Genomic DNA, 24,431 nt, shown 5'->3' with positions numbered 1-24,431 from the left:
ACCTGGCCGTGGCGTCCGGCGCGGCGTGGGCGTCCGGGGGCGCGGCGTGGGCGTCCGGGGGCGCGGCGTGGGCGTCCGGGGGCGCGGCGTGGAGGAGCGCGCGGGATGGGGCGTGGGCGCTGGGAGCGCCGGGCGGAGCCTTCACAAGTGGCCGGGCGGACCGACGAGGCGGGCGATGGCCCCGCGGCCGGGACGCGCACAAGGACCATGCAGGGCAACGGCAGCGCGCTGCCCAATGCCTCGCAGCCCGGGCCCGGCGGGGACGGCGCGCGGCCGCAGCCCTCGTGGCTGGCGTCCGCCCTGGCCTGCGTCCTCATCTTCACCATCGTGGTGGACATCCTGGGCAACCTCCTGGTCATCCTGTCGGTGTATCGGAACAAGAAGCTCAGGAACGCAGGTAGGGCCCGCGCCGCCTCCCCTGGGCCAGCGCTCCGGACGCAGCGCCTCTCCGCGGGCAGCCAGCCTTCCCCAAGCACTTGGTTCTTTTTCCTAAACACTGCGGACTTGGAGTTGTTTTTATTATTAGAGAGGACTCTTCTCCAGCCTACCCATTGAAAGTGCCTTTTCATCAGACACGGAGTCACAGCCCCTAAGAGGTGGGACACTCCACCAGAGTCGGGTTCTCTTTCCTATGGGGACACCCCAGTCTGGTTGTCCCGTCTGAGGTTTATTAGATTGAGAAGCATCAGGTCCAGGCTGCAGAAAGTTCCTCAAGCAGCCTCTGCAACGAACTGATCAATTGCTTGGTCTTACATGTGATTTAGTTTTCCTAACATTGTTAAAATATGGAAACATACACGCTGGCAAAATGATGGAGCAGCCGCCGTGGTTTTGTTGTTCGGAGTAGTCTGTAGTTACGAGCCTACAGTGGAAAAAGACGCTCCTAAACATGCTGTGTCCGGCAGGCCGCAGCTCCTCCAAGTAAACAAGTTGACACTTTAAAAACGGAAGTTGTTGTGTTAGAGTAGGCAGGTAGCCAGGTGTGAGCAGGAAAGAGTACACTTACATATAATATGCAGCTACTGATAATTTTGTGCTTGAGTTAAACTTGCTTTTTCCTCCGAGCAATGCATTGAACTGGTTTGTTCTGGTGGCAACCTGTGGACAGTTTGTTCTTAGGATACTGGATGTTCAGACCTCTAAGTGTTGATTAGATGCTTGGTTCTCTGAAGAAACTAGTTTTTTATTTGGAGGCACTTTTGGGAGAAGGGGTGGGGAAGGAAACGTGCACTTACATGTCTGCCAAGATCAATATTTTCGTTTTAACCTGTTGGTTAAGAAAAGCTCTAATTTTGCTTAGCTCCTTTTGGGGAGGCTCACCCCTGCCCTGCCTCCCCCACCCGACCCCCAGTAATGCTTTTACAGTTTGTAGTTTGAGAATTAGTTAGTTAAGCACCTAGTAATATGAATTGAGTTTGAGTCAGTAAACTGAATAAGCTCACTTCGTAGGTGATTGATATAAACTGGAGGAATTCTGCCTTCGAGAAGAGGCTCTTTCTTTCCTAGCTATAAAAACGACTTTCTTTGGACCAAACACGTTGTGAGCACTGGGTTAACTGAATCCTAGTGCAGCCTTGTGGTGTGGTGCCGTTGTTAACTCACCTTACAGAGGATAAACTGGGGCTGCCGATTGTTCACAGGGACTGTAAGTGTGAGCAGAGCTGGCCTCCAGAGCTCGCCCCGCTTCCTTGCTGTCACCACCTGCAGCATTTGGGAAGTTTGAATCCTGCAGAACCTTTAAAAAGTGTTCAAGGCTGGGCGCAGTGGCTCACGCCTGTAATCCCAGCATTTTGGGAGGCCGAGGTGGGTGGATCACCTGAGGTCAGGAGTTCGAGACCAGCTGGCCAACATGGTGAAACTCCGTCTCTACTAAAAATACAAAAAACTAGCTGAATGTGGTGGCCCACGGCTGTAATCCCAACTACTTGGAAGCCTGAGGCAGGAGAATCGCTTGAACCCGGGAGGCAGAAGTTGCAGTGAGCAGAGATCGTGCCATTGCACTCCAGCCTGGGCAACAAGAGTGAAACTCCATCTCAAAAAAATAAAATAAAAAGTAAAAAATGTTCACGCCTGAACAATTTTACTTCTTGTGTTTTCTGAAGAAGAACTTAAGAACTTAAGAACTCCTTACACACACTTTGTATTTTATTTGCTAAGGCATGCTCTTAAGAGGATATTCCTGTAGCTGCCTGGGAGACCCTTAGTGAGCTTTAATCCGCACAGCTTTAGAAGTTTCATATTTTTATAATAGGGATTTTTTGTTTATATGTGCAGTTCAAGCCATTTGAGGATTTCTGGAATGGATGGTAATTTGAAACAGTGATAAGGATAGCTGATTCAAATATAAGTTTTAGTATGCTTATTAAAAGTTTTGATGATTTTCAGACCTCTCATTTCAGCTAAATTAATTTTGTTGGCTTTAAGGATGAAATGTTGGGAAGAAGAGAATGGAAGAAATGAGAATGTGAAGGCATCTAGGCTTTGAACCATCACTTTCCTTTGGAAAGCTGTATAATTGCGGTGATTTATGCCACCTTACTCTCCTCAAGGGACTGTGTTGACATTTGACTTTCCAGGGAATAAATTAAAAATGGCTAACAACCTGCATGGCGGGAACACGGGACAGCCACAGCCGAGGCAGGCTGCAAACAACCACTGGCATCTGTGGTACCAACAGAATATTCGCTCTACTGTTGTCCACAATTTGATACTAGAAGTGATGCTACCATGTCATATCTTCTGAGTAAATTTGGTAGCATAATGGACGATTCCTGCAATGGAACGCTGGGATTAGATCCTGGCTGTGCACCTTCTGATTTCAGAAATCAGTGAAGCTAAATACCAAACTTCATTTTCCACATTTGTCGAATTGCAGATAATACCTAACCTTTTAGCCTCATAAGAGTGTTGCAATGACTGTAGTGAAATGGTGCGTATGAGAATACTTTGAAGAGTAATACTGTGTTGGCTTGTTTGTTTTCTGGGTACACCTAACAAGGGTGTGCTCTGTTTGTTGGAAATCATTGTGCTATAGACCTATGATTCGTGCACTTTTCTATATGTACATTATACTTAAATAAAACTTATTTTACAAAATATCAGGCAAGAATACAATACTACCTTGCCTATTCAAAATTCAATTATCTGGCAATCTAACTGAGGTAGAATACAGCCAATAAATGGAAATTAGCAAAAATGACAGGCTCTGACCTACAGCGGATTTGTTCTAACTTAGAGTGCCACGAAACTGTGATGCTGGTGTCTAGGTCCCTGTAGACTATGAGCAGGAAATTAGGAGGAAGATCGACACATTTAAAGAAATAGCACATAATAGCAAGCAGTATGGGTTGAAATAGACTCATTAAATGCAGATCTGAGAAACAGAACAAGCACAACCTTTTGTGCTTACATTGTGAAGATGTAAATAACCCTGCTCACCATTCACTGCTCCTGAAAGCAGCACAGTGTAGTAACATATTTATTATCATCACCTGATTCATCAATGAGAGGTGTCATCATGAGTGGTGTGTTCTACTTAAGAAGACAGGGATATAATACATTTTAGAAAGATACCTGTCAAAAGCAGCTTATCATTATTATTATTATTTAATCTGTGTGCACAGTAGGGTAAACTTGTCAGTATATGTTTTAAAAAATCGTTTCCCAGAATGGCTCTATGGCTGGATGGCTGACACTGTGCTAAGCCGCTCTTGCACTTGTTTCTTTCAGGTCTCTATAGAATGTTATATTTATCTATTCTGCATTACCACTCAGAGAGGATGCATAGAGTATGGAGCGAATGTGGACTTTGGGCCTCAGATATCTGGTTCAAATCTTGGATGTACCGTGGCTGTTTTAAGATGCCACTTATCTTACAGGGATACTAGAAGGATAAATTTAGATTCTGCCCATCAGTCCACCTACCTACCCATCCACCCACCTATACATCCAACCACCCATTCATCCATCCACCCACCCATCGTCCATCCATCCATCTATCTATCCATCCATCCACCTACCTACCCACCTACCTATCATTTTGAGGTACAAATAATAGTATTATGATGTTAACACCAGTATGCATCTGGTGATTAGTTCTTTTTAGATTGTTTTTATTTTTTAAGTGTTCATTTATTTTTAAGTGTATGTTTTAAAAATACAAGTAGACAATATGAACTGGAAAATAGTGAAGTCAGCCAGAAATGGAAGGTGTAGAATCGAATTCCCATTTGTGACATTATGCAAAACACACAAAATCTCCATTGTCGGAGTTTTCCCTTTTGTAACAACCATTATCTCTCTGCAGCAAGAAGGCCTGAGATTTAAATACTGATTATTTTGATATTCAGCTGTTCTCTAATTTTAAGTGAATCAACTCTAGAAGCTACAGTAACTTCCTTGGGCAAGCATGCTACCATTAAAAAACCTACGACGTAACTTGTACTGTACAGACTTGGAAACTGATTTCAAGCTAACCCCACTTCATGCAATCTCCAAGCCGAGAGGTTTCTTGTTGGCGCTGCTGTAGTTTCCCTCCTGTTGCTTTCCACAATATTTGAAATTACTGATTCAAGGCAATTTTTTACTTTAGAGACATTTTATTGATTTTTCCCCCTTGTATTCTTAGCTGTTGTTCAGATTTCTATGACTTTCTATCCTGGTTTGTATAGTACATTGTTACGGAACCCTAAGTTTTTACAAATATGTCAAAGTAATTCCCAGAATCCCCTGTAAATCTTATGACAGTAGTTTCAGACTCTCAAATACATGATTGAATTTGGGTCTGATCTTTGGTTCCTCCAGCTATTCATTTCGTAAGAATGTATTTCTGGCAGGAATTTTCAGTGTTAAATTAATCACAGATAAGATAGAGTTTACTTTTGCTGGCTTTCAGCATCATTTTTCTCTTGGCAATTTTAGGAGTTAACCTAGGATAAAATAGTCCTAGATTAAACCTCCTTCTATTAGCATTTACTGCCATTTGATGGTTCTGTTTTAAAAATATCTACACTGAAAAGTATCATGCCTTGGAAATCACTTTAAATCTCCACAGAGTCTTTGGAGCTCGCTCTGCCCATTGTTCCTTAGCACCTTTTAAAAATAATCACCAGAATAACCAAAGTGAATGGTAAGATATTTACAAGGTGGCTTGAGCTTTCCCTTTTTTTCTAAGTATTTGTAAGTTGCCTCGCTGACAGAAATACCCTTTCTTTTAAAAAGGAAACTCACATACTCCTTTAGAGTTTTCTAGTACCAAAGAGGCAATTAGTGGATTGTTGTTAAAGAAGCATTTATGCATGCACAGAACTCTGCACAGTATCATTGGTGCCATCTCTGCCTCTTCATGAAGATGATCAGCAGCCTCACTTCTGCCCCTCTCAAATAATCAAGGTGACCAGAAACCTGAGAGCTGTATGTGATATCTCTGTGATTTTTAGTGCAACTAAATAATGCTGCAGATAAATAAACTGCTGGATTCTCTGGATGAAGTGCTCAAACACTTGTCTTTCTACAGAGCTGTACACTTTCGGCAATCCCATTGAAGGAATCAGTCTCAGAAGAAGAGACAGGAAAGAAAATGCATTTGCATGGTGCTGAATATTATTCAGGTTAATGGAGGTGAATTTGAGTTGTTAAGCATACGGTTTAAAAGCGTGCTCACTTGCTTTGATACTGAGTAGTTTTGGTGCTTATTGAATTGAACATTTATCTGGATAAATACTGCATTCCTACAGTATAAGGCAGAATGTAAATGGTTGGTAAATTTTTGAGGGTTTGTCAAAATTCAAGGTCCTGTGCTAAGCTTGGGTCAAACGTGTCTCCTACTTTCAAAGAGATTACTTTCTATCAAGGCACTTTAGAAATGTGTGTTCTTTTTATTTTCAAACAAAGATAAGACATGGAGTACAAAGGTATGAAAATAGGAGCATATTTATATAGCAGAAAACTTTTTCAAGAGAAATGCAAAAGTGGTTGGTAGATGGTAGCTGGAGCTTAAAGCAATCATGAGAGTTTTTTAAAGTTGTTATCTTAGGAGGAGAGAACAACGTAATAACTGGGAGATGTGAAAACTAGTTCACATGTGAAATAGCAGCAGATTGAGACAGAATTAGTGAGAGAATTTCAAAGAAACTGATCAGTGATAGAGACACGGCATAACTATTAGTGAAGAATACACTGGCTTCAGGTCTTTTGAAGAAACGCCTGCTGGAGAACTAGCCTGCTCACTTACATTTATACTTGTTTCTTCACATAGTTATTAAGTGGTGGATTATAAAAATGTGTAATCAGTAATTAGTATTTCCTCTTTGATGATTTTCTGAACATGTTTAGGAATATAAAACTCTTATGATCTTTGAAGGGATAACGTGCTTTCATCCTTCATGCATTCATTCCCTCCTTCTTTATTTAAATACTTGCTGGATGCCTCCTCTGTCCGTCTATAGGCGCTTAGGACACAATTTTGTTTCAAGAGAAAATTCTGGTTCACTCATTTTTATTTTAAGATGCGGTTTAAATTGCAATTTTTACTTTTAAGATTTTTTTGCCAGTTAGTTTTCATTCCATTTTTTCCTTTTATTATTTACTTATCTTTTTAGCTCTTTTCATTGTTCCCTCTGAATTTGGAATACTTCCAACTGTTCTTATTTGTGTATATGTCTGTGTAGGTGTCATATAGTCTTTTACCATGTACTTTTTTTAAAAGATGGTTTTACATATATAATATATATATATATATCTTTATAGACTAAGCATTCCTTATTTATGGAAGATTAGTGCTATTATAGGTCATTTTTTTTGGGATATGTCCCTCTGAAGCACATGGCCTCTGGAACCAGATGCCTGGAGTAAAACCCGGGCTCTGCCATCCCATGCGTGTGACGTAGGGCAAGTGACCTAATTTGTTCAGTTTCCTCACTGGTTAATTTGGGACAATACTAATATTGTAAGGACTAAATGGCTTGCTGTATACTTAAAGTGCATTATGAATTAAATATAACATTCCCAGCAGCAGAATAAATTCCTTTTGTTAGTATTCTTGGTGTAGAGTTCTGATGTGTAAACATATTTTTATTTTTAAGGCAGAATGCAATATTTCACACTTACAGATCTTTAAATACTCTGTAAGTATATAAAAATAGAGTCAAAGTTTTAACTTTTGAAAAATTACTTTTATGAGATTATTATTTTATACTTTTGTAGTGTTAACTTATTTTCCTCTCATTGATTTAACTTTCACATATAAATAGGGTTCTATTATGATTATACCATTTTTAATAAAACTCTCTTTTGGATTTAACAATTTAGAGTTATTATTTAGTGCAGTTAATCTGTTTATTTACGATGGGGTTTTCACTGAGTCCTTCAAGGTTTGGAAAAGTGCCTAAGGGAAAAAAGACTCCTACCCTAAAGAGAGTTCATATAGTTTTTTTTTTTTGATTGCCTGTTAATGTCGCTGAAGGATTATGATTTTGTTTTTGTTAAAGTTTCATCCTAAATTCTCTAAGACGAATAAAGGTACAGTATCAGTAATTCGTCTTCCATTTAAGCGTGAAAGGCTGAACCAGTCAGGCTGTACTGTGGATGTTTTACAAGTTACAAATGCCTCACTAAACCACCCTTCACAGAAGACAGTAACTGGGCGTAGAAAATGAGCAGGATTATTTGCAGGATGTTACACCTTTAACACTGACTGAAATCCAAATGGGGACAAGCAGGAATGTGTATGATTTCTTAAAGACACCTCAGGTGCCCTTGGTCTCTCGTATTGTGTATACAGTGTATATGCAATACAGTGTACAATGTAAAGTGTACAGTGTACAATACTGTGTAAAATAGAAAGCAGTGCCAAGGTCTACTAATTTTCTCTACAGAAGCAGTCAATAGTCAACTTAGAGACCAGATGGGGAACTGGAGACAGAGTGGGATAGAGAGAGAGAGGGATGAGCCAGGAGGACACGTGGAGTCCAGGAGGCAACGGAGCCCTGAGGTGCTCAGATGGAACAGGGTGTTCAAACAACAGCAAGTACCGTGAACCAGGTGTGGGAGGATGGTGTGTCCCAGGAACAGGGTGTGATGTGTACAGCATGTCCCAGGAACAGGGTGTGAGGAGGGCAGTGTGTCCCATGAACAGGGTGTGGTGTGGATAGTGTGTCCCATGAACAGGGTGTGGTGTGGACAGTGTGTCCCATGAACAGGGTGTGAGGCGGACGGTGTGTCCCACGAACGGGGTGTGGTATGGACAGTGTGTCCCATGAACAGGCTGTGAGGGGGACAGTGTGTCCCATGAACACTGTGTGAGGCAGATGATGTGTCTCATGAACGGGGTTTGAGGAGGACGGTGTGTCCTTTGAACAGGGTGTGAGGTGTATGATGTGTCCCATGAACAGGGTGTGGTGTGGATGGCATGTCACATGAACAGGGAGCGAGGTGACTGGTGTGTTGTATGAACAGGGCGCAAGGTGAGCAGAGTGTCTCATGAATGGGGTGTGATGCGGACGACATGTGCCATGAATGGGGTGTGATGCGGACGACATGTGCCATGAATGGGGTGTGATGCGGATGGCATGTCACATGGAAAGGGTATTATAGTTTGGAGAGTTTAAGGAGTTAAAGGTTGGGAGAAGGAGTCACCAAGAATGTCACTGAATACTGCGGGGCTATTTAAGCCTGGGTATTGCGGGGTGATGAGCTGTCATGTGTGCTGTGGACAGCCGTGTGTGGAAGGTGGGGGGGAGCAGTGAGGCTGATGGCAGGAGGGGCGGGGGGTGAGAGGAGGCTTATTGGCTATGGAGAGACCCCTGTTCCATTGCAGGGATCAGGGAGGATCCTCCCTAGCCAGGACTGTGTGCCAGGGAGGAAACTTCCGTGAAGCAAGACGTGTGGTTTCCATCACAGGGGAACAGAAATAAGACATGAGTGAATAATCCTGCAAAGGAAGATGGGCCACATGCCCTCAAATCCTCTCCACGGCCCTAAGCAACTTGATTTATTCCATATTAAGAGACTGAGGCTGTGGGAAGCTGTGACTTACCTGAGGTCACGTTAGCAAGTGGCATAGCTAGGACCTGAATCTGGCTTTTGTTTCTACACTCATGGTGCACACTGCCTCTAGTAATCTGAAAAGACACATTTCTAAGGTATAGTCTCTTTACATTTAAGAATCTAAAACATTGACTGTGTGCTTCGATGCCTCGAAGTAAAGCCCTTCCCTTTCCCTTGTACTGCCGGAGTATATTCCCTACACACCTGCAGTAGCTCAGCTTTCCCTTGTCATACAGGTAACATGTATGCATGTGGAATTTTAAAAAATACAAACCAAGTTTGTAAACAATTCTTTATTACTGGTCTTTGTGATGCTTAAGCTCAGGCACACTCAGTTTCTTTTAGTCTTCATGAAGAGTACTACTCAGGGGGCCTCTAATCTTGCTTTCCACATGGTTAAAGTCCAGGCTGAAATGAAAGAAGGAGTGAATATTGACCTGCTGGGAAACCAGCATCTTAGTGGATACGAGCAGAAGCGCAAATAATTTCTGCTTTTCTGAGGGAGTAGTTCAGAGGCCAAAGGGTGCGTTAGTTCAATCAGCAAATTATTTCTGAGCACCTATTATGTGCCAGGCTCTGTGCTCACCGTGAGAATGTGAAGGTTCACGTCCACAGTGAGGACCTGAGTCTCAGAGGAGACAAACTGCTGTGCGAATGTGTGTGTTTTCATGTTGCCTTGATATTGGAAGCAGATGCACACGTAGTGAGGATGGAAGTATGGAAGAGCAGTGCTGGGAGGCAGCTACAGTCTGTAACTCCTACCCAGTATGGTTGGTTTGTGTCTGTAAGACACCATAGTAAGTAGCTCCTTTTTTCTATCTAGAAGCCAGTGACCTCTTTAGGAAACCACCCAACCTCATCATAGAGCTGAAGGTCTATTTCAGGTTTGCTAGAAACAGAACCTGAGACAGAGCTTGGTACTCGTGCTTTGCTGAGGGAGCGCTCTCAGGGGGAGCTTGTAAGAAACAGAGGAGAGCAGATCAGGGCAGGGGAAAGGGTCAGGGAGGGATGGGGTCTCAGGGAAAGCCTCATCCGTAAGTTGGGGCCTCTGGGCATAAATCCAGCGGAGTTGCCATTACTTGAGGCAAAGGGACTGGTCATTTGTACTCCATTCAGTGGCTCTTTGATCAGTGAAGGTAGACTCTAGGGAAGGATGTAGTCCTTGCCAAATGAAGGCGCCCAGAACTCACAGACACTTTGGGGAGAAATGCGCCAGCAGCGTCTACGACAACACCGTGAAAGACAGAGGATGAGCAGAAGCCGCCTGGAGCCCAGGCTTGCTGTGGTAATGGGCCCTGCTAACCCACACGCAGAAGGAAATAGTGTCTGCAGGGTTAATCATTGCACAGATTTGGAGATTATCAAATGAGGAAAAAGATGGCTAGAGCTGTAGAAACAGAAGTTTTTCAGAAATACACATTTTCATTGTTCATGAAAACTTCAGACACAGGGTGCAAACTTTGCACAGTGTCAGATAGGTTGATAGATTTCTCTGTAATTCACAAAAAAGCAAAGTGATGCAGAAGTATTCATTCAAATGCAAATCAGCCTGAGGATTGCAGTGTGGGATTTCTAAAAAAGAGCAGAAATGACTGATAAAAGGTAAGAGTCTGGCTCAGGATAGAAAGTTCCTGTAGATTTACTTAGTTAAGACTTTCACTAGTTAATAATGGCATATCTAGCATAAAAAAGCATTACACAAATGGCTGCTGCAGGCCGGGCATGGTGAATCACGCCTGTAATCCCAGTACTTTGGGAGGCCGAGGTGGGTGGATCATGAGGTCAAGAGATTGAGACTATCCTGGCCAATATGGTGAAACCCCATCTCAACTAAAAATACAAAAATTAGCTGGGCATGGTGGCATGCACCTGTAGTCCCAGCTACTCAGGAGGCTGAGGCAGGAGAATTGCTTGAAGCCAGTGGGGGTGGGGGACGGTGGAGGTTGCAGTGAGCCAAGATCGCACCACTGCATTCCAGCCTGGCGACAGAGCCAGACTCCATCTCAAGAAGAAAAAATGAAAAAAATAGCTGCTGCTTCATTTCCACCTTCCAAATCTTATACAAAATTCTTTTGTGGATGAGGCTATCCTATAATTATGCAGAAAACAGAATTCTAGGGAGCATAGTTCCAATTTAGCTAAGTTGACACAATACTAATTCAACACAGTCCACCCCTTGGCAACTGGGGTTCTATCTATATCTTTTAACCATATTTAACTTCAAAATAAAGGAAACATCAAAATTATGCTTCCCTTGTAAAATTGAAAATACATTAACCCTCTTTGTAAAAGAAAGTACAGTCTCTTTATCCAACTTTACATGATTTTTATTGTTCTAGTTGAGTCACATTCCCCATTTGATATCCTATAACTTAAATTCTGAGATACAAGGTTCACTAACACATCTTATATGAGATGGTAGGGGAATAGCAGAGGGAAAGAGACACAAAGTTATTACTATATTCACAAATTGTTCATGGTAAAGCAAGCAGGAAATACTCATAATTATTTTAGCCCTCATTTCTACTGTTGGCCAGGTGGCCGTAGTGGGTATTTGGAACTACCATTCCCTCCTCACTTCCTCTGCCCTCTGGCCCTTTGCATGTTCTGGTGGCTGAAGCCTTCATTCCTAACACTCTGGGACACTGTCATTCCTGCCTGTATTGGGTTATTTTGGTTTCCCATTGGCTTCAATCCTAGGGCATGGGAGTACTGAGGCACTCTAGGGATTTCTGGCATGCCAGATCTATACTTCCTTGCTCCTATTGTGTAATAATAACCCAGTTTCCCCTTGATAATCAGGACTAAACACGTTAAGCACAGTAACCCCCCTCTTTGTCTATTGATTCACTAGAATGAGGTGCCCCAAATAGCAGGTGGCACTCTCAACCTCCAGTTTTTTGGTTTTCTTTTTTTTGAGACAGGATCTTGCTCTGTCGCCTGAGGTGGAGTTCAGTGGTGCCATCATGGCTCCCTGCAGCCTTGAACTCTTAGGCTCAAGTGATTCTTCCACCTTAGCCTCCCGAGTAACTGGGAATACAGATATGCACCTGCATGCCTGGCTAATTTATTTTTTGTAGAGATGGAGTTTCACCATGTTGCTCAGGCAGGTCTTGAACCCCTGGGCTCAAGTGATCCACTCACTCCAGCCTCCCAAAGTGCCAGGATCTGTGCCTAGCCTCAATTTCCAGTTTAATGAAACCAATGAGGTGTCTCCTGGTGGAAGCATTGCTCCCTTGGGAACTAAGACTTTAGACCAACAGAACCTAAAGTTTCAGAGAAAGGAAGCAAACATTTTGCTAGGGTATCACCAGGGTAATTTGAGAGGATGAGCTGCCATTTTCACCCTTGATTTTCTGATCCATGAATCCTGGCCATGGGATGAACAACATTCTATGTTAATCACTGATTTCGAGCAGGTGCCACATGATAGGGATCTGTACCCTAGGCTCACCCACCTGGTGCTGAAACTGAACCTTCAAAAGCCATTCTACCAATCTGTCAGGTCAGCTGTTTTGAGATGGGAAACCTGGTAAGGGCAGTGAATTCCCAGGACATGGCCCCATTGCTATACTTCATTTTCTGTCAGAGGAATTCCTTAGTCAAAAGCAACGCCATGAGGAATACCATCATGGTGGAGAACGTCCTGTACGTCCGTGGATGTTAGGTTGCTGGAAGATTTAAGGGCCTGAAAAGGTAGGAAAGGCAAATCCATATTCAGAGTATGCCTCTGTTACAGCCAGAACAAACCACTGCTCCTTTTGATGATGGAAGTGGTATGTAATCCACCTACCAGCAGCGTCTGGCTGATTTTCCCAGGGAACGGTGCTCCGCTGGTGTTATCGCCACTCTTGGCAGGCTGGACATTCAGCAGTGCAGCAGTGGTTGCATCCAGATCAGTTTTCATGAGGAGTAATCTGTTGCTGAGCTCATGAATAACTTCTAGCCTTGCTGCCATGACAACTTTGTGAGCCCATTGGTCAAGGACTGGTGGCCAAAGACAGATTAACTGATATACACAGGTTGCATCATCAAGACACAAATACCTTCACACCGAGTGTCCGTCCTGAGAGGTCTGTGTGCTACGTCTTCTCCAGAGCCCCGTAACCGGTGTTCTAATTACGTTTCTTCCAAATCCTTGCCCGTCATCAAGACACAAATACCTTCACACCGAGTGTCCATCCTGAGAGGTCTGTGTGCTACGTCTTCTCCAGAGCCCCGTAACCGGTGTTCTAATTACGTTTCTTCCAAATCCTTGCCCGTCTGGCTCAGTGCTCTCTAACCTTTTTGGTAACAGGAAGACAAATTTCATGGAAGACAATTTTTCCACAGGACGGGGTGGGGGAATGGTTTCGGGATGAAACTGTCCCACCCCAAACCATCAGGCATTAGTTAGATTCTCATAACGAGTGTGCAGCCTAGATCCCTCACTCGGAGTTCACGATAGGGTTCGCACTCCTATGAGAATGTAATACCGCCGTGAGCTGACAGGAGGGGGAGCTTAGGCGGTAATGCTTGCTCACATGCCGCTCACTTCCTGCTGTGCAGCCTGGTTCCTAACAGGTCACGGACCCGGTCTGTGGCTAATGGTCAGCTAGATCGGTGGCTAATGGTCAGCTAGATCGGTGGCTAATGGTCAGCTAGATCAGGCGTCTCCAACCTGATCGAGCTGACCATTAGCCACTGCCCATGAATCTAGCTGACCATTAGCCACTGCCCATTAATCAGTGCAGATCTGAACCTGTGGCCCTCTCTCCTTCCAGGAAAAATGAACAACCAGTTTGAAGCGCTGCTCAAAGTTCTGTTTCCTGGGAGAGTCTTCCTCTATCCTTGTTTTTCAGGGCTGTACTGAATTGGGTCTGTAGTGCTGCAACCATCCAATTTCAGGTAGGTAGTATCAGTAGGTCATGAAAAGCCATGTGGAAACCAGGCAAGAAGGTTTTTTTCTTTCTTATTCAGCTGGTCAGGGGCATGTCCTCATGAGGCCATAGGAGCATGCCGAGGGAATGGAGGCAGGGTGGTGGGAATGTGGGCTGTGGCCTCTGAGCCACTTGCTCTTGCATCTTCCCTGTGCCTTCAGGAGCTGCTGGAGCCAGATCTTGGATGTACGGCTTCTGTTTGATGCTGTGATGGGCAACTTTATGATTTGGTAGGTCAGACAGCAGCACCTGGTCCTTGAGACAGCTTTCAGATCACATGGTCACTTGGGAGTCTATGTTCAAGCATTCAGACTCTACTAAGGCCAAGTAGGAAGTAAAAAATGGTATCTGCAAAGGAGAGCACAGATTTGCTGCAAAGTACTAAGGATCTGTGTTATGAGTCATCTGAATATGCCTGCTAGGGCCTCCTTACAGCCTTCCTATTAACATGCAGTGGTCCCTCCATATCCATGGGTTCCACATCTGGGGATTCAACCAATCATGGATTGAAAATACAGTATTTGAGGGATGTGGAACTCAAAGATATAGACGGCCAACTTCACATATTCACAGGTTCTGCAGGGCCAACTGTGGGACTTGAGCATTGATGTGGTTTGGCTGTGTCCCCACCCAAATCTCATTTTGAATTACCATGTGTTGTCAGGGACCTGGCGGGAGGTAATTGAATCATGGGGGCAGGTCTTTCCCATGCTGTTCTCGAGATAGTGAATAAGTCTCACAAGATCTGATGGTTCTATAAGGGGGAGTTTCCCTGCACAAGCTCTCTCTTTGCCTGCTGCCATCCATGTCAGATGTGACTTGCTCCTCTTTGCCTTCCACCATGATTGTGAGGCTTCCCCAGCCACGTGGAACTGTAAGTCCATTAAGCCTCTTTCTTTTGTAATTGCCCAGTCTCAAGTATGTCTTTATCAGCAGCATGAGAATGGACTAATACAAGCATCCATGAATTTGGGTGTCTATGGAGATCCTGGAGTCAGTCCTTGCTGGTACGAAGGGACAACCCTATAAACAATTCAAGCCCCATTGGTGTCTTAGTCTGTTCCTGCTGCTATAACAATATAGCCTGGGAAGTTGCAAATAACTGAAATGTGTTTCTCATAGTTCTGGAGGCTGGGAAGCCCAAAATGAAGGGACTGGCAGATTTGGAGTCTGGTGAGAGCTGCTGTCTGCTTCCAGGATGGTGCCTTCTTGCTGTGTCTTCTGGAGCAGATGAATGCTGAGTCCTCACATGGTGGAGGGATGAACAACTCCCTGGCACCTCTTTTATAAAGGCACTAATCTTATCTGTAAGGGCTCCACCCTCATGATTTAATCACTTCCTAAAGGCCTCACCTCTCAATACTATCGCATTGGCGATTAAGTGTCAACACATAAATTTTGGCGGAGACACATTTAGACCATAGCCATTGGATCAGATGGATCAGGTGGCTGAGCAGCCTTCAGGGCCTTGTTCTGGGCTCCAGTCAACACTGACAGCTTTTTGAGTCACTCAGGAAATGGGTTGGTTTAGTACGTCCAACCCTTTGTATGGTTGGTATATTTTGTTTTTCATCTTAGTGGTTGGAGGGTGATGCAATGACATTGTTTTCACCTTGGAAGGTGAATACAGGTGGTCTTTTTTTTTTTCTTTTTTTATGGAGTCTTGCTCTGTTGCCAGGCTGGAGTACAGTGGCACGATCTCAGCTCACTGCAACCTCCGCCTCCTGGGTTCAAGCGATTCTCCTGCCTCAGCCTCCCTAGTAGCTGAGACTACAGGTGTGCACCACCATGCCCAGCTAATTTTTGTATTTTTAGTAGAGATGGGGTTTCACCATGTTGGCCAGGATGGTCTTGATCTTGTGACCTCATGATCCCCTGCCTCAGCCTCCCAAAGTGCTGGGATTACAGGCATGAGCCACTGCATCTGGCTCAGATGGTCTTTTAAGGAATTGTTTTGCCCCTGCAGGCCATGACCACCAGTGTCCCTTAACTACTGGAAATAGAGTTTCTAATACTTTAAATCTAGTCCTATTACAGAATCAACTGCAGGTAACCCAAAACCAATACAGAGAAACCCTCCTGAAGGTTCTCCTTGGTCCACTTCCAGAACCAAATTCTGTATCAGTCTGGGTTCAATCAATCCAAGAAGCAAAATTGCTAGAGCAGTTGTGTGACCTGATTAAATAGCGTATTTGAGGTTTTCGCTTCTGTGTCTGGTGCTGCTGTCTAAAGTCCACAGAGTTAAGAAGGAGTTAACATCCCTTGGATGTTAGGAGGGGACACAGGGGAAGCTAGAACCTGGGAGGAAGGACTGGAGCTCTGGAGGATGGTCGAAACTCAAGCCAGGAGGAGGTGAGCAGGAGCTGGAGAAGCTGTGAGCACACTGCCGCTGCCCACCCCCTGCAGGACAGCAGATGAGACTCGGAGTGCCGAGCTTGCAGTGGCATCTGGCACTTGACACAGACGTTCTGAGCGCAGAGAGCAAGCTACTGCTGCACTTCTGCCTTCAAAATCTCACGCAATTGCCTCTTGTGGGGAACACTAACCCGGAGCGGTGCAAGGAAAAGTCTTTTCAGCTTCGCGAAGTTGACACAATATAAACCCACTGTGCATCGATTAACCCTCGGCCAGGTACTGTTCAAGGTGAAGGGAGAAGATGTCTAAGACAGGCAGTGTCCTCACCGAGGTGATAGCTGGGGCTGTGGGAGATGGGGAGAAGTAGAGACATAATCACGATAAACAGAAAAGCAACGTCGCGTTGCTGTGTCATTCCCAGAACGGACTCATGGGCCTAGTTCTGAGGAAGGCACTCCTGGCAATCTGACATTTTAGTTGTCTGTTACCTTATTTTATTCATATCTATGCCATATTTCACTTCCAATTTAAGGTTTTATTCCTGGGAACAAATATTGACTGTGCATTTTATAGTTGGTGCCTTTAATCACCGCGAGGCTGATCGCTGTTCGTCTTGTTGCCAGCATACTGACTTAGGTGTTTTCCTCCCCCATCTTCTCTTTAGAATGTTCTAGTTCTAATACACTTCTTTAGAATTGTGCCTGGAGAGGCTGTAAGCCAGGATGTAGCCACAGGGCCCAGTTTCTGAGTCTCGTATCTGTAGGAGCACAGGAGCTTTCTCAGGGAAATAACATTGAACAACACTCACCAGTTCATAGCATTGGTATAATCCTGACTCTTTCACTAAGTAGTCATACAACTTGATCCAATTTAACTCTATATTTTTGTTTTCTCATCTTTAAAAAGTAGGAATTATCCAGGGAGGTCATTAACCCATCTCTCAATTTTAACATCCTATGATTCTATGATTCTGCCACAGTAAGGATTGGAACTATATTCAACAGAAAAGAAATTCTTACCCATGAACAGACATTATTTTACATTTCAGAATGCATTATTACGCTTGTTGCATACAGTCCTGGATATCTGTAAAAATGGGTAGATTGTCCATATGTCTGGAGTTACATAGATTTCAGAATGGAATAGATGAACTTATAATGTGTATAATTATAATTAGATGATTTAATTACTCTTATCTGGTGAAGTTCATAAAAGAAAAAAGGAAATTCCCTTTTTCCTTCTCCCCCAGACACCACACACCCCCCATGCACACGTGAACACCTGTGCTAAAGTTTTATGTGAGCTACCTGACAGCCGCACCTGTGTGGAGTCTGTGGCTTAATTAATTTTCACCAAGCATTTGTAAAATGGGATTAATTCAAAGAATTAAACTAATGATCTAATTAATGTAATTGCTTGAATTGTAATGCAACGTAATCACTATAAAATAAATGAAGCAGGGTATTCGAGCCATGAAAGACATTTATGACATCATTTGTGATTTCATTTTTGAGCCTTTTAAAAATAAATCCATATTAGGCCAGTTTGTCATCATGACATTCTGGGTACAAATGTGCTGTTACAATGACAGTTTAATTTGGAACAGAATTTCACATATTATAGATACTTTTAAAGCATTAAACATTTTGAGCTAATAATTTATTAAAATATGCCTCTTAGGAATTTAAATGTTTCAACACTAATTGAAAGTGATCTGTGGGAAAATAAATTTGCTTTTGTAACTTTAATTTGGACGAATACAACCAATTTTTAAAGAATTTGCTTTTATGACAATTTATCTGAAATTCCTAAATAAATGGCACAAATTTTACCTTTCTTTCATCATGACTGCTATGGGCTGTTTCATTTCAAATATTGGGAAGTGACAGTTTAATGAACTCATTGAGTGTATGAGCAAAAGTCACTGTATTTATTGGGTGTGGTCTAGGACCCAAATATGAGGAAAGGTATTCACAAGGGCCACCGTCTGGAGACGCAGGGAAGCCTGGCCTACAGGTCAATAGTATAGAAGGCGAAATCTTCTGTCCCTCCACCTGGGGCTCCCTCCATCCCTGTCTAGCGCACCCCTTTCCTCACTGCTTCTGGTTCTGTGCGTGCTCTGGTGCTGCTGCTTACTCTAGTGTAATTTTCTTTTTCTTTTTTGAGACAGAGTTTTGCTCTTGTTCCCCAGGCTGGAGTGCAATGGCGCGATCTCTGCTCACTGCAACCTCTGCTTCCTGGGTTCAAGCAATTCTCCTGGCTCAGCCTCCCAAGTAGCTGGGATTACAGGCGCCCGCCACCGTGCCCGGTGAATTTTTGTATTTTTAATAGAGACGGGGTGTCACCATGTTGGCCAGGCTGGTCCTGAACTCCTGACTTCAGGTGATCCACCCACCTTGGCCTCCCAAAGTGTTGGGATTACAGGCCTGAGCCACTGCGCCCAGCCACTCTAGTGTAATCTTTTTGGCTTTTCCTGTCTCTCAATTCCTGTTTCCCCAGCACCAAATATATGCATTTAATATGTAAACTGAATTGAATTTATCGTAATTTAATCTGAGTAAAAAGCAGTATAAAGTGGTTTAAGACCCTTCAAAGGAGGAAGCTCTTACCTCTAGGTGGGCGAATGAGCAAAGGCTTCTGGCATTTCTGTTTGACATAGACTTGGGAGAACGGGCAGGATTTAGAAAGTTGATGTGAGGAGCCACTCGAGGCAGAAGGAATAGTAAGAAACAAAGGCAGAAGAGCTGCAAAAGAAAAAAACTATATTTGCAGAACATCTCATAAAATTTGACTAACATAGCTGGGAGCAATGGCTCACACCTGCCATCCCAGCACTTTGGGAGGCTGAGGTGGGTGGATGGCTGGAGCCCAGGAGTTCGAGAGCAGCCTGGACAAAATGGCAAAACCCCGTCTCTACAAAAATACAAAAACCAGCTGGGTGTGGTGGTGTGTACCTGTGGTCCCTGCTACTTGGGAGGCTGAGGTAGGAGGATTGCTTGAGCCCTGGAGGCGGAGGTTGCAGTGAGCCAAGATCAGACCATTGCACTCCAGACTGGGTGACAGAACAAGACTCTGTCTCAAAAAAATAAAAATTAAAAAGTGACTAGAGTTTTTTTTCTGTAATTAAATATGTGTTGTTATATTAATTGAGAAAATTAACAGACTATTTAGGGTTTAAGTTTTGTAACATAAATTCTTCATAAAATCTAAGAGAATTTCTGCATTTTCCTTTGGTTCAAGGTGAGGGAGTTGTAGAATAAGAACATTTCTATGGTGTAAGACACGGTGCATGGCGCTCACCACAGATAGTCTCATCTCATGCTCACCACAGCCCTAAGAGGAAGATGCTCATTAGCCCATCATCTAGGGGAGGAGGCAGATGCTTGGGGAGATCAAGTAACTTGCCCCGGTTGGACAGTTAGTAAGGAGTGAAGCCATGTTCTCATCCAGATGGCTGACGACAGAGCACTCTTGCCCTTAACTCCCTGTCTATGGGATCAGCAAGAACAGAAGCTAGAGGCCCCTTGAGAGCTGCTGAAGGACTACAGAGGGAATGAAGACTTGAACTTAAGGAAGTTGTGGCTGGCTTGACATCATATGAGGTTTCTCAGGTGATGTAGAAGGCTCCAGAACAACAGATGCAGTGCAAGTATTCTGATCTCAGGACTTTTTAAGAGATGAGAAACCGAACGGTTTGAAAGACAGCAGTTTTGAACACGGAACAGGCCCTGTTCTGGGGAGGTGGGAATGTGTGAACAGTGGATTTGATATGTCAGGAGCGGCAGTGGACTGGCTTCCTGTGAAATGGCCTCCACTTCATTTGCAGTGCAGCCGCAGCTGTGACGTCAGGTCATCAGAGCTGCAGAAGCAGCTCCTTCTTTAACAATTGTAACAGAAAACCCACTGTGAGCTGGTATTCACTGTATTTTCTAAACGATTCTCTTTCAGGAAACATCTTTGTGGTGAGCTTAGCGGTGGCAGACCTGGTGGTGGCCATTTACCCATACCCGTTGGTGCTGATGTCAATATTTAACAATGGGTGGAACCTGGGCTATCTGCACTGCCAAATCAGTGGGTTCCTGATGGGCCTGAGCGTCATCGGCTCCATATTCAACATCACCGGCATTGCCATCAATCGCTACTGCTACATCTGTCACAGTCTCAAGTACGACAAACTGTACAGCAGCAAGAACTCCCTCTGCTACGTGCTCCTCATATGGCTCCTGACGCTGGCGGCGGTCCTGCCCAATCTCCGAGCAGGGACTCTCCAGTACGACCCGAGGATCTACTCGTGCACCTTCGCACAGTCCGTCAGCTCCGCCTACACCATCGCCGTGGTGGTTTTCCACTTCCTCGTCCCCATGATCATAGTCATCTTCTGTTACCTGAGAATATGGATCCTGGTTCTCCAGGTCAGACAGAGGGTGAAACCTGACCGCAAACCCAAACTGAAACCACAGGACTTCAGGAATTTTGTCACCATGTTTGTGGTTTTTGTCCTTTTTGCCATTTGCTGGGCTCCTCTGAACTTCATTGGCCTGGCCGTGGCCTCTGACCCCGCCAGCATGGTGCCTAGGATCCCAGAGTGGCTGTTTGTGGCGAGTTACTACATGGCGTATTTCAACAGCTGCCTCAATGCCATTATATACGGGCTACTGAACCAAAATTTCAGGAAGGAATACAGGAGAATTATAGTCTCGCTCTGTACAGCCAGGATGTTCTTTGTGGACAGCTCTAACGACGTGGCCGATAGGGTTAAATGCAAACCGTCTCCACTGATGACCAACAATAATGTAGTAAAGGTGGACTCCGTTTAAAAAAGCACCGCATTCCAGGTGAGATGGACACGCTGAGCAAGGCCTCGCTCTTGACAGATGTCTGGAAAAGCAGAGTGGTGGAGGAAACTTCCAACTTTTACCTGGCTGCTGCCATAGTTTCTGAGCTAATGTGCTGTCAGCGTTATAAACACCTCCAATTCTGCTAGTCAAGAGAAGTACAGAATGTATGGAGAGTTACATGTTAACTGAGGCATGTGGTTCAGGGCTGGGGTGAGAGTAAGCTGCTGAATATGCATTCGGGGGAAGGAGTGTGCAAACTTTTATTGTAAATGAGTGCCACAAAAGGGGCAATTGCATTCTTCTTCACTTTTTGAAGATTTCTAGCAGAAAAGTGAATAGACAATTTTATTTATAAATGAGCAAATGGAACAATTTTTTTTTCTGTAAACGGAACAAACAATGAAAGTGGGGTGAGTGCCTCTTATTACAGAGGGAAAGGCTGAACATAAATCAGTTAATGGCTCATCAACAGTCACAACCACAACCAACACCACAAACCTTTCAGTTGGCAGAGTTAGCATTGGGTAGCTATACTCATGGTCATAAATGTTTGCTGCTCTATATTACAAGTTGTGCATGCAACCAGATAAAGAACTAAATTATAGGCTGGGCACAGTGGCTCACACCTGTAATCTCAGCACTTTGGGAGGCTGAGGCAGGCAGATCAACTGAGCTCAGGAGTTCGAGACCACCCTGGGCAACATGATGAAATCCTATCTCTAACAAAATACAAAAAACTAGCTGGGCATGGTGGCACACGCCTGTAATCCCAGCTACTCAGGAGACTGAGGCAGGAGAATCCCTTGAGCCCCGGAGGCAGAGGTTGTGGTGAGCCGAGATTGCGCCAGTACACTCCAACTTGGGCTACAGAATGGAGACTCTGCCTCAAAAAAAAAAAACAAAAAAAACTAAATTATATTACAGAGCTCTTATTCAGATGTCAATTACCCTGGGACTTTAAAGCAGCAGTTATATATAAAATTTTATTTAACTTTATTAGATATTTGGCTTATTATTGTGTCACTGGGCAGCTGTTTTGAACTGATCTCTGTTAATTCATTAATTTATCGAATGAGCTCAGTTAAAAATGACAAAGGATCAAGTTGCTGTAGACTTTTTGATACGGTGCTGAATGTGTTCTAGATTGACACTTTAGTTGTGCAAGTAAATAACAGAAACCAGATAGCTTTTCTTTTATAGATACTGCAAAACAATATTCTTCAATAATTCATTTTAGAATTTCACTGCCCTAATAGTACTAAAAGTCTGAGAGAGAAAAAATGCATCACAAAACTATGGTTTCAAAAACTTTGGCAGGAGTTTACCCCAAATGGCTATTGGAGACTACTGTGAGGTATGTTGTATCAAGTGTTTTGCTACAGATGATAACCATGTTTTCTTGTATTTTAAAAGTCTGTAGCAAAGCTGTCACATACTAGAATAAATTGCTGATTTGCAACTATATACATGAGACAAAAAGTTATCTGCATATATTTGCTAATGATTCTTTTCATTAAGCATATTTAGAAAACACCAAATTATGTTTGCCATTGTTGGGGGGTGTGTGTGTGTGTGTGTGTAAGTTGTCTCCAAAACTTTGCCCAAGTCATTTATGTGTAAAAGTTCTTAGTTCTTATCAAAATCACATTTAAATAGTAAAGATAATATTTAGGCCAGTGTTCCAAATTTCAGATAACTGAAAGTTAAAAAATCAACCATGTTCAACTGAGTGCTTTTTACAGTTTATTTTACACTCTTTTCTTGATGCTTGGTATGAATTACTATGTTGCTAAGTGTACACAGTATGATTCCTTTGTTCTTTATGGAATTTTATGTCTTTATTTCTGTATTGTACTATATTTGAATTGTATGTCAGCAAACACAGTGAATAGAAAACTGTGCCCTTTAAAAAATTGCCAAGAGTAGCTCACCTGAAAATCAAGTATGTAACTTTAAAATATTGAAATGATTTTTCACTACCATCAGATAGAATATTGCCAACGAAACAGCTACTCATAAAGATCAAATTAAAGTACCCAGGTTTCCCCTACTAGAATCCCTGTGTAGAAGTCTCATAATCACTCGAGGTGTTTTCTCCGGTTCCTTACTGAGATATCAATAAGTAGAGCGTCCTTAGCTCTGTGTTTTCTTCCTCTTGAAAAACTCAGATATGTAATCAGTTGTGCTTGATATTTTCAGTGTAGAAATTATTTTGTAGTCTGTTTGGAAGATTAACTCTTTCAAGACCATTAGATTAGGACTTACCAAAAGACTGTTGCATAGTACTAATGGGCACCTGGGTAGTATCGTGTAGCATCACTGGAGATGTGCTCCTTAGTCAAGAAAGCAGACTTTTTCTTTTTTTTTTTTTTTCAGGAAACAGAGTCTTGCTCTGTCACCAGGCTGGAGTGCAGTGGCACAATCTTGGCTCACTGCAATCTCTGCCTTCTGGGTTCAAGCAATTCTCCTGCCTCAGCCTCCCGAGTAGCTGGGACTACAGGTGTGTGCCACCATGCCCAGCTAATATTTTTGTATTTTTAGTAGAGATGGGGTTTTACCGTGTTGGTCAGGATGGTCTCGATCTCTTGACCTCGTATCTATCCACCTCGGCCTCCCAAAGTGCTGAGATTACAGGCATGAGCCACCGCACTGGCCAGGAAGCAGACTTTTTCATGAAATCTACTAAGCTGTGTTAATGAGCTATCAACCTGTATTGAGGTAAGTATCTGCAGTCTATCAGAACCACTTGTTTCCAGTGTAAAGAATCTTTGCCAGTCTCCCCTCGGCCTGTGGGAGTACTAGTGGTGATGTGAGGGTTGACATAAAAGAGATAACGATATTTTCTGTGGCATATTTGTGAATTCTAGGATTATTTGCATATGTCTACAGCTGGGATTTCACTGCCTAGGCTGAAGGCTTTGTGAGGCCAAAAATAGTACCTATGTTATAACAGGGAAAAATGCCCCTTTTTAAAAGCACTCAGTGGGATCTGAGACTCTGGTTAGGCAAAGTCTATACAAGGCCATTTGACGTGGAATAAGGATCAGCATCTATCATAGTCTTTTCTTCTATCAGTTACTGGAATCCTGTGCAATTATAAGCATTCCATAATTTAAGTACCTACACTAACATCCAGTTGGATTGCATAGACAGAAACAGTTGACCATTCTAATTTACATAAATTATTTGAATATTATCACTGGAGAGCTTGCTTCAATTGTATTCTCCTATGGAAAATCTAAACCATGTAGGATTATCTTTTTTGCCTTTAGTG

The 24,431-nt window shown here is 43.4% G+C and overlaps 1 protein-coding gene across 1 annotated transcript; it reads left to right on the top strand.

Moving 5' to 3' along the window:
* The first annotated feature begins 207 nt into the window (after positions 1 to 207).
* On the top strand, positions 208 to 23,522 carry MTNR1A (melatonin receptor 1A). The gene is made up of 2 exons (XM_024246343.2): positions 208 to 397; positions 20,268 to 23,522. The coding sequence occupies exons 1-2, from the start codon at positions 208 to 210 to the stop codon at positions 21,134 to 21,136; spliced, it is 1,059 nt and encodes a 352-aa protein (XP_024102111.2). The 3' UTR covers positions 21,137 to 23,522.
* Positions 23,523 to 24,431: the final 909 nt, after the last annotated feature.

This window comes from Pongo abelii, chromosome 3 (genome assembly GCF_028885655.2).
Source record: "Pongo abelii isolate AG06213 chromosome 3, NHGRI_mPonAbe1-v2.0_pri, whole genome shotgun sequence".
Lineage (NCBI taxonomy): Eukaryota > Metazoa > Chordata > Mammalia > Primates > Hominidae > Pongo > Pongo abelii.
The sequence above is the reverse complement of the archived record's forward strand: the minus strand, read 5'-3'. Positions and strand labels throughout refer to the sequence as shown.